At 49.5% G+C, this 17,055-nt stretch overlaps 1 protein-coding gene across 1 annotated transcript; it reads left to right on the top strand.

The window, feature by feature from the left end:
* The first annotated feature begins 5,442 nt into the window (after positions 1–5,442).
* On the top strand, positions 5,443–13,084 carry Sfrp2 (secreted frizzled related protein 2). Its single transcript, XM_048424609.3, has 3 exons — positions 5,443–6,191; positions 8,339–8,419; positions 11,937–13,084. Exons 1-3 carry the CDS (start codon positions 5,690–5,692, stop codon positions 12,239–12,241), a joined length of 888 nt encoding a protein of 295 aa, XP_048280566.1. The 5' UTR covers positions 5,443–5,689; the 3' UTR covers positions 12,242–13,084.
* Positions 13,085–17,055: the final 3,971 nt, after the last annotated feature.

Below are 17,055 nucleotides of genomic sequence, written 5' to 3'. Positions count from 1 at the left end.
TCTGTCTCTGGGACAGGCATTCACATGTGCAGCTCAGGTTCCCTCTGCTGGGGTTTGTTGCCTTTGTCTGTTTGTTTGTTTGTTTTAAGCAGGAACAGTACAGAAAGACCAAGCCATGCTCCAGTCTTCCAAGGTTTCAAGGACCATTCTCTCCTTGAAAGAACAGCTGGGCTGGAACCGGGACCCTCCAGGTTACCAAGCACAGACAGCCTTCCTAGTGTGCCCCACCACACCACCCTCTCCCCACCCTCAGAAGAACTTTCTCTAATGCAGTTCTCTCATCCATCTCCAGTCTGCTGATGACAAACTTTCCTGTGGCCAGGGAAAAGCACTGTGGCCACTACAGACTAGGATCATGTCTGTAATCATTTTTATCGTGGTAGAACAACGGTCTTCTACTGCTGATTTTGCGTTTGTATTTGAAACAGGGTTTTGTTGTGAAGTCCAGACAGGCCTAGAACTCACTATGTAGCCAAAGCTCGCCTGAAACTCGTGACAATCCTCCTGCCTCAGTCTCCCCTGTGCTAGAACTTTAGGGAAGCCCCAAGCTGTCTAGCTTCTTTTAGCTACTTTTTTTTTATTTTCAAGACAGGGGTCATTTTTTAAAATATAAAACCAAAAATTTTTATGTGTAACTGTGTTTACTTGAATGCAGGCATATGCACCATATGAATGCAAGTCCAGGTGGAGGGCAGAGGGCACCAGATGTCCAAGAACAGGAGTTACAGACAATTGTGAACCACTCTTAACGTGGATGCCAGCAACCACCGCTGGCTCCCCAAGAGCAAGTGCTCTTAACCACTGAGTGGTCTCTACCTCTTTGGTTATTTATTTCAGATCCTCCCGTTTCCAGTCATCGACTTCTTGACCTTTGTCAACGAGCAAGTTCTCCATACTTGGGAAAGAGAGGGATCAGGTGTTCAGATAATTGGAATCTGCCAACCACAGGACTCACTGAGACCCTGGCAATTATTGCTCTTTCCCGACAGGGTCCTTCAGGTGATGAGGTAGCCATCAAGTCAGGCATTTAAAAGCTTGGTTTTGTCCTTAGGGTATCATTGCTTCAGACGCCCCTGAGTGCAGCCCAAGTCTCTGTTGTCCCTGCTGGTCAAAACTGCGGGTGAGCCTGACCCCCCACCTCATAGGTCTCCAGGCAGCCAGTTTCCCTGGTCTGTTCCCTTGGCTGGTTTTCCTAGGTTGGAGCTGAGGTCCTTGAAATCTTAAACAAGGAAGTATGCCCAAAGACTCTGTTCAGTTGTTAGCATCGTCTTTGCCTTCAGTCTTGCCAATTCTTAAAACGAAAATTTAAAGCACCGGGTTGCCGGCCCTGTGGGCGCCCCCTCGAAATGCCTGGGGTGAGAAGCGCCTTTTCCTTTTCCAGGCATTATCGCCTGTCTTCCCTGTGCCCGCGCAGGAAGCTTCCCCTGGAGTGGGGACCGAGTCCTTGCTAGTGATAGGACGAAACGGAGTGTGAGAAATGAAGTCTTTGTTCCTCCAAGCACCAAAAGCCATCCTCTTGAACAAACGGATAAGAGTGTAAAAGATCTCAAAGTTTCCCCGGCGAGGAGGGAAGCAATCATCTCTATACTAGAGACAATCTCTGGTTTGGGAAATGGCGCCCCCAGATGGCTGCAGCGAATCTTAGAGAAAGACTTGGCCCTGGCACCTGGCAGCCGCACCAGAAGCCTGGTATCCCGAAGAAGAAAGACAACACGCTCCTCTGGAAAGCCTGTGGGTAAAAACCAAGTGAGACTCACTTACTGTGCGACCTGGTTCAATGCTTAACCCTTCTGTGCCTCAGTTTCCTTATGACAACCCAAAAGGCACTAATTTGCCTTCCCAGTGACCGTCAAGGTAAGTTTGCTTTTCACCAAGCCTGACCATCTGAGTCTTATCTCTGTGACCCGCAGGGTGCAAGGAGAGAACCGACTCCCTAAACCGACTCCAATGGCATGCTCTGGTCCAGCAACCCCCATAAATAAATGTGAGGGGGTGTTTGTTAAATATAACAATCACAGCCACCAGCTAGGTGGCAGTGAGGATTCCTGGGAACAAGGTGACATTGATCAGGCAGTTGCTGCATCTTTTTATCTTCCTTGCAAGCTTGTCCTACTGTGCACTTCTCCACTATTATTCTTGGCTCCGAAGCTGCTGTCGAGCCTAACCCCTCCCCTCTCCCCCGCCGTGCATTTTAACAAGGAAAGTGGAAACTTAGCACCCACATTCTTCAGTGTAAAGAAAGGACAGGCCAGTGGCGTGAACACTGGAGGGTGGGGTGAGAAATTAGTGTCCATTTCAAGTCTGCCTCCTGCGTAGCCGGGAGCTGCATAGTGAAAATTAAGAAACCAGCATACACGCGGCTTTCTCGCTTTCACTCCTTCGCAGGGCTTTGGTAGGCTTTCAGAATCCCATTCTCGAGAGCAGGAGGAAGCTCGCTTTCCCTGCATCCAGCCTACCCCACGACCTTCGCGGGGGCTGGGGAGAACTGGGGTCGACAAGCTCCAAAACTTGGAGGTCCCCTAAGCATCTGAGTGTGAGAGCAAGGGTCTTCCCTCTCCAGAAATCTAGCAATCAGCAAAGGTTTAACCAAGCAGCAGAGAGACTGGGGAGGCTTTCTTTGTCTGTCAGATTCTTCAGCGCCCTTAAGGCAGAGAAGACCAAATGGAGAGGCAGGACCAAATGCAGGAGCTGCGAGGGCTATTCTTGAGGCCTGCAGAGTTTGAGTTGGAGGTTGTTCGCTGCGCACTGGGGTATGGGGGCGTGGCGGAAGAGGACCTACCTATGACTGGCGACCAGTTAGCAGCCTCCTCTAAGCAGAATGTCGGGGCCTGGCACTGCCCCCTGGTACTGCACTGGCACAGTACAGGCACTGCTTGCTTACTAGGTGAGAATCAACGTAGCTTCTCTTCCTGGAAGTAGGCAGGGAGTAGGCAGAAGAGGCTCAACATGGACTCTCTGAGGCAAAGGCGTGCAGCTTTGCGTAAACTGTGAGGAGGGGGAGGAAACCTGTGAACCAGGGAGTCTCCCGGAAGCACTGAAGAGCCTAGGCTAGCCTAGACACGCCAGCTGAGTGCTTCTCCAGGAGTTCGAGCCTCCGGGCTACGTAAACTCACACAGAAACCCCCATGGGGACGGTCACCGAGTGTCATTGGGCCGTGCCTTACGCACAGACTGTGGTCCACTCTCTGCTGGAGGCTAATGCCCTGCTCCCCAGCAGCTGGCTGGCCTCGCAGGCGAGCCTCTCTCTCTCTCTCTCTCTCTCTCTCTCTCTCTCTCTCTCTCTCTCTCTCTCTCTCTCTCACACACACACACACACACACACACACACACACACACAGGCGCTTGGCGGACAGTGGACGAAAGGTGCACGACTCGAGATGGAGAAGAGAATGCAACCGGAGCCGGGTGGGGTCCAGGCCAAGTGGCACCGAAGCTGGAAGGGTCTGAGACAGGCCTCCTGGGTTTCCACCCGTCAGGCAAGCAGGCGGCCGGGAGCTAGACCTTGCTCTCGGTGACACTGGGGACTCCCGTACGATTTCGGACGCCCCCTGGCGGCGAGCGGGACGGGTACGAGGTCTGCAAACAATGCCTAGGCCCGCGGGAGTGCGCCAGGCGCATGGGCAGCCTGCCGCTCGCCGGGAACACAAAAGCGAGTGACTCAAACTAGGCGGATTGACTTTAGGCTTCTTGAACTCCCACTCAGGGGTCTGCAGGCGGGAGATGACCCCATGGGAGTGCTTTGGGACCACGAGTAATGGATATTGGAGAGCCTTGAATCTCATCCCAGGGTCCAAGTCCTAGCATTTCAGCGTCCTGGCTCTGCGTAGCTGTTTGATTAACCCGTTTGTGTTTACGTGACTCATTTTCAACTAGCTTGTATCTGGGGAGGACCTTTAAGCCTCTGGCCTCTTCGACTGGACACAGAAAAGGTGCCCCGACCTTTCTTCAGGAGAGTAAGAAAGATGGAAGCTAGACCTTTCGAGATTCAGACAGTGCTCCTGTGTTGTCTATTGCCAGGAGTGGGTAGGAAATAGCATGTTATTGGCATTCATGCTGGCATTACCTCGCAGAAACTGCAGGGGCCACAAAAAGTGCTGGCCACTGAGCCCCCAGTGCATCTCCAGAAAGATGGGAACATAAATCGGGCAACAGTGATCAGGGCCTGCTGAAGGCTCTAAGTGTCCAGGAAGCAATGTCCCTACCTACCTTACATATGAAAGCGGATCGTTTCCTGGGGCCGGGGGTCCTTACCCAGGACCTACAAGAGCCCACTGTAGAGCTCTTAAGATCAGGGGTAGGTTTGGGAGAAGGAGCACCCCCACACACATCCCTGCGCGGGCGTGGAGTGCGAGCCCACACACTGTCTCTCAGTCCCCCTTATGCTCGCTCCCTGGCCTAGCACCTTACTGTTCATGGCTAGCCTCCATCCTCTTACAGTTTACAGCCCTCTGGCACTAGGTTCCCTAGTCATACAGAGCAGAGAATGGCCTGTTGGTTCGCGTCTCACATCCAGTGACCAGGATGGTGTCCCTGGTTGTTACAGGATGTATGAGCCAAGTGTGCGGAGGACACGCTTTTGGGAACCTCTAGGCAGGAGTCTCTCTGCCTTTTACCTTCTCAACCTGTTAACCTCCTGTAGCAGATATTCATAAGCCCAGTTATTGCTTCAGTGGCCTCTCCCGAGGCAATCCTGAGCCCTTTATGGTTTAGAGCCCGTTCTGCCCTCAAGTATGGACATCCCTTCAGAAGGCAAAGTCTCTTCTCCAAAAAGGAGAAACTCTTGTGAGTCTGGCAAGTCCTCTACAACGACAGAATCCTATAAAAACCCCAGCAAAATAGCAACTCGATGCATCATTGCTATTACGTTTTATAACTCAGAATGCATCGAAAGGCAGTGGAAATCCACTTCACGAGCCAGCCTGCTCCACTTCTGCAGGAAACGAAGTTCTCCCGTGCTTCCTGGAGCATGCAGTCCTAGGCTGGAAGGAACCCTGAGGCACAAAGAGCCCAGAGTTGCCGGTTCGTGGTTTCCCGGGGACGCAGTGCTGATACCAAGGACTGCGGCACATCAATAAGCGTGCAGGCCATGCGGGGCGTGAAACCCGTTCCAGCCCAGACCCAGCCGCGAGGCTGCCAGCCTTGCTCCACGCGTGCCCTTAACTTTCGCCGCCTCGGCCACACTCTCCGCTCGCGCGCAGTGGGACGCAGGGGCCTCGCTAGTCCGCTAGCAAAGGGGTTGCCAGAGCGCGCGCGCAGCGAGCGGCTGCTGCATCGGGGTGGGGGCGCAGCCCGAATTTCCTGCCAGTTAGCGCGTGAGGGGCATTCTTAACGCAAAACCAGTTCCAGAAAGTAGTGACCTGCCTCCTCAGATTACTCGGGGCTGGCTCCTCCCTTGCTCCCCACTCCACCTCCAGATTTGCATAAAAAAGGCCAAGAAAACTCTGGCTGGGCCCCAACCGCCGCTCACTCTGCTCCCCAGGGTCGAGCCCCCCGGAGCTGCGCGCGGGCTTGCAGCGCCTTGCCCGCGCCAACTTCCCAGAACCCGGCTTCGCGCTCTCGTGTTGCCGGCTTTCCAGAGCTCACGAGCAGAGCGAGCCGGTCCGGGACGAACTCAGCCTCCGGCTGCCTCGCGCTTCCCCGACTCGGCTGCCTCCGCCCCCCCTCCATCCCCGGGGGTCGCAAGTCCACGATGCCGCGGGGCCCTGGCTCGCTGCTGCTGCTAGTCCTCGCCTCGCACTGCTGCCTGGGCTCGGCGCGTGGGCTCTTCCTCTTCGGCCAGCCCGACTTCTCCTACAAGCGCAGCAACTGCAAGCCCATCCCGGCCAACCTGCAGCTCTGCCACGGCATCGAGTACCAGAACATGCGGCTGCCCAACCTGCTGGGCCACGAGACCATGAAGGAGGTGCTGGAGCAGGCGGGCGCCTGGATTCCGCTGGTTATGAAGCAGTGCCACCCAGACACCAAGAAGTTCCTGTGCTCGCTCTTTGCCCCTGTCTGCCTAGACGACCTAGACGAGACTATCCAGCCGTGCCATTCTCTCTGCGTGCAGGTGAAGGATCGCTGTGCTCCGGTCATGTCCGCCTTTGGCTTCCCCTGGCCCGACATGCTGGAATGCGACCGTTTCCCGCAGGACAACGACCTCTGCATCCCCCTCGCTAGCAGCGACCACCTCCTGCCGGCGACAGAGGAAGGTAAGCCTTCAGTCTTCGTTCCACCCACTCCCAACTAGCCTGAGGTGCTAGGACTGGGGGCGGGGAGACCCCGTAGCCTCCATTCCACATCTTGGTTAGTCCCGACTGGGGGTTCCCGTCTTAGAGATGACTGAAGCTCTCTCCCTGCCCTGTTCGGCTGCCATACGGTGTACCAAACTTGAGACATACACCTCGTGCCACTACCCCTCCCTGATATAACAGCTCCCCTTTGGGAATTAAGAAAGTCAAACGAAAGTGTCAGTTCTTGTTTGGAGATGCTTGTTCTGCGGCCACGCTTCTGAAAGCGTTTAGCATGGCCGGGTCCTGGGGATGAACACCCAGGCCAGAGGATTCTGCTTAGCCCCTCTCTTCACGTTCTTGTCCCACTGGACAAAAACACACGATACACACTGATCGCCCTTTGAGCTACTTTTTGTCCTTTGCCAATTAGGTCTTGGAGATAAAGCGAAGACTGGCTGGGAGCGAGTGGGACCCTGGATATCGGTTTTAACTGCCCAGGTGATGGAGGAAGAGAGGATAAAGGGAATCTCCAGGATTCGTCTTTTTGTTACTATCAGCTTTTATCTGAGGAGTGGTTTTAATTAGCTGGAGAAAATCATGCAAAAGAGTTCCCTCAAGTTTTTAGAAAACAGAGAGTTCATAGGCAAACACCATCAAAGCAATGAAAACCTCATGGGCGCTTGCTATTTTTCCTGAAAGGAAAAAGTATACAATGTGTCTGAGCTGATTTAGGCCCTCTAAAATAGAAAGGGGCTCCTAATCCCTCTCCCGGATCCAGCAGCATCTCCCTTTCAATCTCTAATTGTTTTCCTGCAGACATCATTAGTTAAAGAAAATACAAAGTTGTTTAGCAATCTTTCCTGGCAGGCACCATGAGTCTGCAATCATCTTATTGGTTAGGTTTCTAATTTATTGCAAATGTTTGGCATTTTTCAAACATTTGTCCAACATATACCAGAGTAACCAATACAGGTTGGTGGCATTTCAAGACATTCTGAGCCCTCCCCAATGGAAGTGTTTCTCTCAGGATGGGGAAAGCAGAGGCAGTTTTGTGTGGTTTGCTTTTGATAAACTGGGTATTTTCTCCAAAATTCACTTTCTTCCTTCAAAATAAGCCCGTATGCCTGCAAATTCTGCTCTTTGATATTTTTAAAATCGGGTATCTTTTCTATTATGAGTCACGAAGGGGTGTGTGTGTGTGTGTGTGTGTGTGTGTGTGTGTGTGAAAATTCAATTGCATACTAATGAAAACCTATATAATTGCATTCAAATTTTAAAGACAACATCAGGCATATTTATAAATCAGCGGAAAAATGTTTTCTTCTTTTTCATGAGCATGTGTTCTCTTACAACAGTCTTAGACACAGAATCCCTGGCTTTGCTCAGACAAAGCCCCCAGAAAGTTTTCCTTCCTCTGGATCAGCTTGTCTCTGGGTTTGTTTTCTTGCATAGGATAGGCAACAAGCTCCTGTACCGGGGATCTGGAGGGGAATAATGAAATAAGTCAGTCAAACACAAACTTGGCAGGAAGCGGAAGGTGAAGGGGAGCCAGTGAGAGCTGGCTGTTGGAACTACTAAGCTGTGCTTCCAAGATGCAAACAGGCCCTGCGGGTTCCCCACAGCACACCGCTAGCCATCCTGCCTGGCCCAGATGAGAAAATGTATGCAAAAGATTCCCCCAGACCAAGCTCCCTGCTGAGCAGGAGAGGTTTTCTGCCCTTCCTGCAGATTAGAACCATCTCTCTACCGTACTTTATGGTCAGACATCTTCCCCCATCTCTCTGGGGTTTGGATCTTTTGGTGCTTTCTAAACAGATACTCGGGAATGACCGACTTCACCCCAGGAGTGAGATGGATGAACTGAAAAGCTGCAGCCTTTCTGGGTCTGGGTCATCTTGCAGCACCCGCCTATCCACTGTCCACAACTCCCTTTTGGTTTGGGGGACAGTGCTATTAAGCAGGATGTGCAGTCATTCTGTTTCCCCCAACCAGAGATAGAAAGTGCAGCACTTAGGAACGAGGGGCCCTGTTTTTATAGAGGAGGCAGAGGCAGGGTCACAGAGGACAATGGCCGCCTGCTGTTCCTGTTGAAGCCGACTCACTAAAGCCCTTCTTCCCATTTCCAGCTCCGAAGGTGTGTGAAGCCTGCAAAACTAAAAGTGAAGATGACAACGATATCATGGAAACGCTGTGTAAAAATGATTTTGGTAAGTCACGGACACCACAGACTCCACAGCCATCCAGGCTTCATTGGCTGGGGAGAGTTAAAGTGTAAACCAGGATGAAGTCTCCAGATGTGGCTAGGTGGCACGTGATCGCGTCGCCTGCTCCCTAGGAACTGACTGGTTCTCAGTTCTCATCATGTCTAACTGTCTCGTACTGACTCACCCTGGATCATGTTCCCTGTTTCCTTAAACAATAATCAAATGGGAATTTCTCAAATTGCCGGTGCCCAATGGCTAACTTCTAATCTCTCTTCAGCTTTTGTGTGTGTGTGCGTGCCAACGCACAGAATCCTGTGCTGTGTATCTTTCTCAGTTGCTTGAGAGGTGTGCCAAAAACGAGAAAGCATGCGTGACCCTCAGCAAAATAGATTCAGCCCCTAAACTGGCCCCAAATAAACACTTGCTCTGTCACCAAATGAAAATATTTCCACCCTCTTTGTAGCACAGAGTGACACATTTATCACCGTTTTACAAAGAGTCAGAAAAGAAGAAAGTTTTCCCAGTTAGGTGATGCTCGTGGGACAGACGAAGTATGAATGTATGAGCAGTGTTATCCACGGAGCTCGAACAGTAAGTCACGCTCCTAAAGGGGGTTATAGGAGGAAAAACAGACTTTCTTCGCAGAGAACACCACTTGGACCTACCTGCCGTCCTTAAGTCCCCAGGGGAAGGGAGGAGCCGGAGCCGAGCTAGCCACAGAGGCAAAGCCAGAATCAGAATCAGGTGTGGCCAAGGACTTTACCTAGAATGCACTGCTGTTTTAATCCTCCAATGAACAGGCATGTTTGGTTGTTTTAGAGGGATGGGTATCCCTTAAGGGTATTATTCAGTCAGAATTTGCAAGTTATTGGTGAGTATAGAAGGCCACTGGTCCACCAAGCCACATGGATTCTAAGAGATCCACATTGACATTTCTGCACACTCAGCAAACCCTTACGACTGGGGAAACTGGGCCAGGCTGCCCCTGTGGACAATGACCTTGCCACCCTGAAATGTCAGGCCGTTGCGTCTCTGACACTGGTGTCCTGGGTTGAGCCATGCCCAGTTCCTGACCTATACCCCTGACACAGGAGAGACTTGACACTGTCGAGGGGGGGGAGACCAGCAGCACTAGTGTTCCAAGTCCTTTCCCACAGGAGGAGTCACGCTGGGGGCCACCAGGTTTCCTACATCTGTATTCAAACACACAGACCTCAAACTATCACTGGGCCAGGATTCAGCGGTGGGCAGTGTTCCATCTCAAGAGTCCTACAATTCACCATCCTTGACTGCCACAAGGCAGATCATTATTTAATGAAATTTATGAATCTGAAATATTTTTCTCCTGGCAGCTTATGCTCTTTGTATACCACACCTAACATTTCTCTTCTGGCTTTCATGGGACTCCAAAGCAGATACATGTAGGAGACCACACACGCACGTATGCGCATACACGCCGCTTGCTTGCTCTGTGGCTTCCCTCACAGAAAACAAACTGAGGGAAAATGCCGTACGAAGGTCTGGGCCAAAGAAGCAGTGGGAGTGTGCTGTACGATGCAGCAATCAGGTGGAGCAATCAGGAGCGCTGTCCTCTGTCCCCTATGGGACAATGAGGGAGTATTCTATTTTGTCGCTGTTCTTTGCGGAGGCAGCTGATGGAATGGCTGAGCAGAGTTGACAGGCACACAGCACTCCCCACCCAAACCACGCATTTGAAACAGAGGAATGAAAAGCCCCTCCTTACCTCCACAGGGCAGGTTATGGTCACCTCTGACTGCCCCCACCCCCATACACAGCATGCCACTGGCTGGGGACTGTCACGTGTGCCTCCTTCCCCACCTTGAGTCCCCAGTCATACCTTCCAGAGCAAGAAGGTTATCTGGGGTCTTTAATTCCCTATGTTTTATTTCAGCTTCAAGTCTTAAGGAAGAATCCCACCTCCCCCATAACATATATTTTAGAGCTAAAGAAGGGTAGTTAATACATTTCCAGCTCCAAATAATATTATTTCTGGTGTTTGACGCTCAAGAGTATTCCATTGACCAGGTGAAGCCTTGCCCTGGCCCCCCTCTGTATTAGAGACAACACTCTGCTAATTGTACAGTTGGTTCCTATGGTGACCTCTCATCCCCTATTAGAATCACAAGAACGTGACATTTCCACACAGTTTATTCCTTCAAGGAGTCAGCACTGTGGGTCAGATGAGAACCATATCAGACAAAACTCATTCACCAAGTCACAGCACCCTTGTTTTACTGAGTTAAGTACCCATTATTTCCTTTTTGGCTGGAGAGTCAGCTCAGTTGAATTCCCTGTCTGAATTATTTTTAAAAGGAGAAGAAAACCTCAAAGACATCCACACACAAAATTCTCCACTATTACTAATTTAAACAATGCATTAAACCCCATCAAAGTTGGGGAGTCATACACGCGTGTCATCTGTTACAGCTGTCAGTGGCACCGAGAGTCTCAGGACACACTAGAGTTGAGCTTAGTGCTTCACAAGGACGGGAATCTGACATGTCCTCGAAAGAACACGGCGGTAGTGCAGAGAGAGGTTTGGGGACTAGGCTGGGACACAGCTACCTGGGTGGCCTGGTACAAGTCAAGGACCCTTCTGTAAATCTGCATCTTCGGGTACTAATGAGCTTTTAATGGGATGACCCCTTCTAACCTGAAAATTCTATCCTTTTCCTGCATGTGTGGAGTCCTGAAATTTAATCCCAGCGTGTGTATTTCCCAAAGCACAGTGTTCATGGCTATAAAACGTGTCTTTTATAGTAAACAACATACTTTTTGGTCTCAACGTTCTAATGACTCTACATACACATTTTGGAAGCAGTACATACATGATCTGTAAATGCCTTGGCCTTGGCCGGGCAAATCAGAGCACATGAGGATGAAGTCTTCAGAAAAACACTTTTATGGCTAAACATGTTGTGCTCTTAAAAAGGAGACTTGCATAGTTTTCGTCCTTGTTACTTTTCCCAAATCAAAAGCAGCTGCTAGGTCCACTCTCCTTCCCTTGTAATCTGTTCTTCGGAAAGCGGTGACTATGGTACCATTTCCTCACAGGTTTGTCCAGAAACCTCTGTGACACAATAAACCCAGTTTAACCTTTGCAGCCTAGGAGACTCATGTTTCACCCAAGAGTTAGGCATTTCTCCCCATGCTGAGTCTCCTTTAGAAGAGTCGTTTGCTGAGGGTGGCATGAATCACATGCCAAGGGGCTTACCAACACAAAAGCTCGGTATGAGAAGCTCACTGACTTGAAGGCTCTGAAATGATTACTGATTTGAAGCAAAATCCACAACCAATGCTTTGGGACTTTAGAAATGGAGCCACCTACTGCCCCAGGACCACAGCCCCGTCTTTTAGGCCCTCGTCTTTTTGGTTATAGGACTCTCCTCTTCCTCCCACAGGCCAAGCACAGGACAGACAGCCAAGCTAACACTCTACCCGGTTCTCCCTCATCATAACTCATGTTCTGTGCTGTCCCTGCCCCTCTTTGTCTTCGCAGCACTGAAAATCAAAGTGAAGGAGATAACCTACATCAACAGAGACACCAAAATCATCCTGGAGACCAAGAGCAAGACCATTTACAAGCTGAACGGCGTGTCTGAAAGGGACCTGAAGAAATCGGTGCTGTGGCTCAAAGACAGCCTGCAGTGCACCTGTGAGGAGATGAACGACATCAACGCGCCCTACCTGGTCATGGGACAGAAGCAGGGTGGGGAGCTGGTGATCACCTCGGTGAAACGGTGGCAGAAGGGCCAGCGAGAATTCAAGCGCATCTCCCGCAGCATCCGCAAGCTGCAATGCTAGTTTGCTAGTGGGCCCTGGGCTCGGTGGATCACTTCCGCTCTGCGAACTCACTTCCGGTTTCCTAAGCACAGTCCTGAAAGCTCCGGCCCCAACTTGGAGCAGCTTGCCCTGCCTCTTGCATGTGTGTATCCCTAACGTTTCCTGAGTTATAAGGCCCTAGGAGGCCCCGGGAACGGATAGCTGTTTTCACATAGAGCGAAAGCCCGTCCAGATCTTGTAGAAATATCCAAACTAATAAAATCGTGACTATTTTTATGAAGTTTGAAAACAGCTCGTTTTAAGGTTAGTTTTGAGTAAGTAGTACCGTGACCCGAGGGGCATTTTCCCTCTCTGGTCAGTCCGTTGGTTTGTTCTGTGCACTAAGGTTGCCATGCCAGGCAAATTGTTTCATTTTTCTCTGTGGTCTACCCTTGTGGGTCCCAGACTTGGTTGAGATAAAGCTGGCTGTTATCTCGACATCTTTCTCTGTCCCAGCCTCGGCGTCTACGTCTCAAGAGACGCTTCTTCGCTCATTTCACACCCTCATTATCTTCGCCCGTTGCATGCTACAGAACTTCAATTTCTAAAAGTACAATTAGCCACTCCTCGTTGCATGAAAGCCTTCGCATAAAGGACGAGCAAATACAGTCTTAGAAACTGGCTTGAGCATGTTTAACTTTGTTTAAAGCATTTCTACTCTATTTTTTTTTTCCATTTTCGCAAATTAAATCATGGTAGCTTACCTGTAATATACGGAGTAGTTTACCCGGAGAAGTTGTAAAAATATTGCTTTAACCAACACTGTAAATATTTCAGATAAACATTATATTCTTTGTATATAAACTTGACATCCTGTTATACCTAGTCTTTGTCTTCTGTCATGTCTCCTTGGACCAAGGAGCTGGGAGGGAGGCCTGAGGCCCAGACATCGCTCCCGCAGGTTGACCTCCCAGCTACTCCCGGGTTGGATCAGGAATCGCCTCTTCCTTTGTTAGCATGTACCTCACCTCTCAGCCAGGTTTCATCACTGCTACCCCTGCAAACCCCAGAGGCTCGAAGGCTCCTGTTGACCCTTCTCAGCGGTTCAGTTACGTTCAGTGCGACTCTGATCTGCAGGGCCACATGCTTTACAATTCTGCTGCTCCCTGCAGGAGATTCTTACTGCAAAAAAGCAGCCCTTGTGAACATGGTAATTCCATCCCCACGTAAGCTCTGCCCCCTGAGGTAAAGAAAGTCACGATTTGGAGGACATGACTAGAAGCCAGGATAAAGGGAGAGGGTGCCAAAAAACAAGAGAAGAGTCAAACAGGCAGCCATTTATGCCTGCTAAGGTCAAGGAGCCAACCGATTCGGTGTCTGGTGAAGACTCTGCTTCATAGATGGCTCCTTCTCACCATCTCCTAACGTGGCAAAGGGGTGGAAACCTAGCCTGGACCGCTCTAATAAGAGCAGTGGTCTCCTTTCTGCCCTCATGACGTAGTCACAAAGGCTCCGCTTTCTAATACCCACTCTCTGGGGATTTGATCTGAAGATGAGTTTTGGGGGGGACACAGTAGACCTTAGCAATGTCGGCCCATATACTTCATTATTTTACTATAAAACTTACTTAGAAATTCCAGCCAACACATGAAACTGAGGCCCAGAGGCCAGGTGGCACAGATTCTGCCATCTGCTCGGTGTAGAGGGGAACTATGGGAACACAAGGGGCTCGCCTTTGCACAAGTACTTAGAAAGTCTTTACTGACAGTGTGCGTTTTAGGTACTGAGGACACAGGCATTCGTCTTTTTCCTTATAGAGATATGTGAGGAAATGAAAAACAAATAACCACGAGACTGCATCTGTAAAATGGGCCACTTGTCTGGAGATGGAGTTCAGGTCCTGCAAGCACAGCCGTTCCCTGTCTATTCTGACTTTCGAAAAGATTTTTTTTAGTGTGTGTGTGTGTGTGTGTGTGTGTGTGTGTGTGTGTGCGCATGCGCACCTACACAAGAGTTCAGTGCCTGAGAGGTCCAGAAGATGGCGTCAGAGACCTGAAGCTGGAGTCACAGGTAGTTGTGTGTCACCCGATGCGGGTACTAGGAAGTGAACTTGAGCCCTCTGCAGAAATAGCGCATGCTCTTATCCAGGGTCATCTCTCCAGCCCCCAGTCCGACAATTTTAACTGTGGCCGTGTGAGGACTTCACCTAACAGCCTTTCCTCCATCCAGCTGAATGGGCTCTTCTCATCCATCCGTGACCCTCTCCCTGCAGTACCACAGGCTCCTCTCCTTAGCTGATGTGGTCCACTGTGGCCCCACGCCCTACAGTTTAGTTGGTCCCTTTCATCTTCCTCTGTACGACCGCTCGATGCCACTTCTCATCTAACCCTCAAACTCCAGGCAAAGTCCCTGGATATCCACAAAGGATGACCAGAACTACCGGGGAACTCTGCGGGCGTCCCAGCAAAGTAACAGTCTAGGGCTGGCAAAGGAGCAATTCACATGATGCAAGAAAAGAAAAATCCAGTTGAGCACGACTTAGCCAGTGTCGTTTCAACCTTCTAGAGTCTGACCTGAGCAGATATTTTTGACATACTTTAACACAGTACAACTTTGAACAAAGTTTCCTCAAGACAATGATCACAATACAGTTTAAGGCCTGACTGCATTGAAACTCCTTTGCAAAGTTCCTGTGACCTTTTCCAAAAAAAAAAAAAAAAATTAAAAATAGGCTCTATTAACTGAGAAACAATGCTCAGAAGTCTGGGAAGGGTCTAAATTAAACATAGTAGTCTGGAGAATTTGGGTGAGACCTAGTCCTACAGATAGCAAAAGATCATCAAATTATTAAATGCATCCATTTCCAGCTTTTTGGGCAGAAACAGTTGTACATCCTTCCACTGTAAAGAAAGTACAAGTTTAACATGTTTGCTTTCTCTTGTGTTATTTGTGAGCATGAGAACCTCATGCCCTCTACAGAATTTATGGTCAAACAGTTAAACTGGGAGACTTGGGGATCAGGAAAAGAACAAAACTAAGGCAAAGACAAAGGAAGAAAATAGTAAATAAAAAATTCACTTCATCAAAAATCAGGACTCAGAAGAGAGAGACACATTGAGGCAGACGCAGTGAAAAGAAACAAGTTGGAAGGAACAGAGGTGCAATGGCAAAGAATATCATCGCCACCATTGGGAGGTGGAGGTGGAAGAGCAGGGGTTCAAAGTCATCCTCAGCTGTGCAGCAAGTTCAAAGCCAGCCTGGGCTACAACAGGGCACGTCAAAAGAAACACGCCAACTTGGAAGAAAGCCATCTCCTTGAATGTTCTCTCACCAGACAAGCCACAGGGTTTCTCTGTGGAGCCCTGGCTGTCCTGGAACTCGCTTTGTAGAGCAGGTTGGCCTCAAACTCACAGAGATCAGCCTGTCTCTGACCCCCGAGGTGACTGTAGTCTTAACGACATCTTAACCACCAGATTCTTTTGTACGCACATGGAAACGTGATGGTGCATCCATGAACGGAAGCACGAAGGGCTGTGGACTTCTGAGCCGCTTTAAATGATTTGTGACTTGTGGAGAAGCTTAAACACTTAAGAAAGAAGACTGGCCTCAACAGAAAAGCTAAGGATTATATAATTATAGATCCTTAGGCAGCGCGTGCTTCTTCCCTTTAATAAATAACTCAAGATAGGATTTTCTCTATAAAAAAAAAAGTAAGTGTTTTTTGAGTGGCACTTTCCAGTTCACAAAGGATAAAAAGCGATGCTTATAAACACAGTTCAGTGGACTCAAATTCACAGCAAAGGGGGCTCAGCTACCCAAAAATACTCCCCATCCCCCACTCCATTTTCTCATCAAACGATGATCTGTCTGAATATTTTACCTTACAGCACACCCACTATCAGGTTTTCAATGTTGTATAGTGAAAGGAGGGGACAACACTGAAAATCAAATCCAAGCATAAGCCCTCGACACTGCCCTTTGCCCTGTATTTCCCTTATGCAATTACTGAGTCTGGAGGATTGAACCGTGTGATGTTTGCCTGTGGAACACATTGTGTATGTACAAACTAACCTATTAACTTGGCAAATATTTACAAACCGCCAGTTATTGGACAGTGGCTCATTCATCAATAAATATACATCAAGTGTATATCTACAAGTCAGACGCTTGTCTAAGTGTGGATGCAGAAATTCTGCCCTACTCCAACTTTATTCTGGAGGAATTATACCAGATTCCGGTGACACAAGCACAGGCATTCCTAAAGGACTCAGAACCCAGTAAAGAGAGGCACACGCCTTCAACGTGGTGTCAAAGGGACCTGACCATCGCCTTCAGGAATGCACAGATGAGAGAAGAGCTAACCAAAGCAGAAAACAGAATGCTTGGCTCAGGTCGAGTCTAGGATCATTCGAGAAATGTCAGTGACTCACACCAGAATGTCATCTATTAAGACAGTTAAGAGAGACTATACTGCCTACACTGGTTAATTTAAGCTGTTAGCTCAACTGAATGGGGAAATGCCTAGTGCATTAGTAAACCCAACTCTGGGCGTCTGGAGTGACGTCTTGTGTGCTCTGATTTAATCCTTGATAGGTACATAATATGATAACATTGTCAGAAAGTGATGAGAGGCAGGAGGTGGCACTGAGTTGAAAGAGCAGTAAGAGGTCACACGGAAGGTATCTTGAAGGCTGCATCCTTCTTGGCCTCTTCCTGTATCTCCTTTCCCTGTTTTCTGGTGCCATGATTGAACAGCTCTACACCACCATGCCCTCCCCACCATGGTAGAGCGACCCCTCCAAAACCGTGAGCAAACAGAAACCCTCTCTTTCCTTGTAGTTGTCTGTGTCAGTCAT

This window comes from Myodes glareolus, chromosome 20 (genome assembly GCF_982192425.1).
Source record: "Myodes glareolus chromosome 20, mMyoGla1.1, whole genome shotgun sequence".
Lineage (NCBI taxonomy): Eukaryota > Metazoa > Chordata > Mammalia > Rodentia > Cricetidae > Myodes > Myodes glareolus.
Note: the sequence above shows the minus strand (reverse complement) of the source record. Positions and strands in the feature narration are given on the sequence as shown.

Bases quoted from the DNA above. Each gene is read 5' to 3' on its own strand.
- Sfrp2 (XM_048424609.3), top strand. From the start codon at position 5,690: ATGCCGCGGGGCCCTGGCTCGCTGCTGCTGCTAGTCCTCGCCTCGCAC. The intron at 6,192-8,338 runs GTAAGCCTTCAG...TCCCATTTCCAG, and splicing joins CCTGCCGGCGACAGAGGAAG to CTCCGAAGGTGTGTGAAGCC. The intron at 8,420-11,936 runs GTAAGTCACGGA...TTGTCTTCGCAG, and splicing joins GCTGTGTAAAAATGATTTTG to CACTGAAAATCAAAGTGAAG.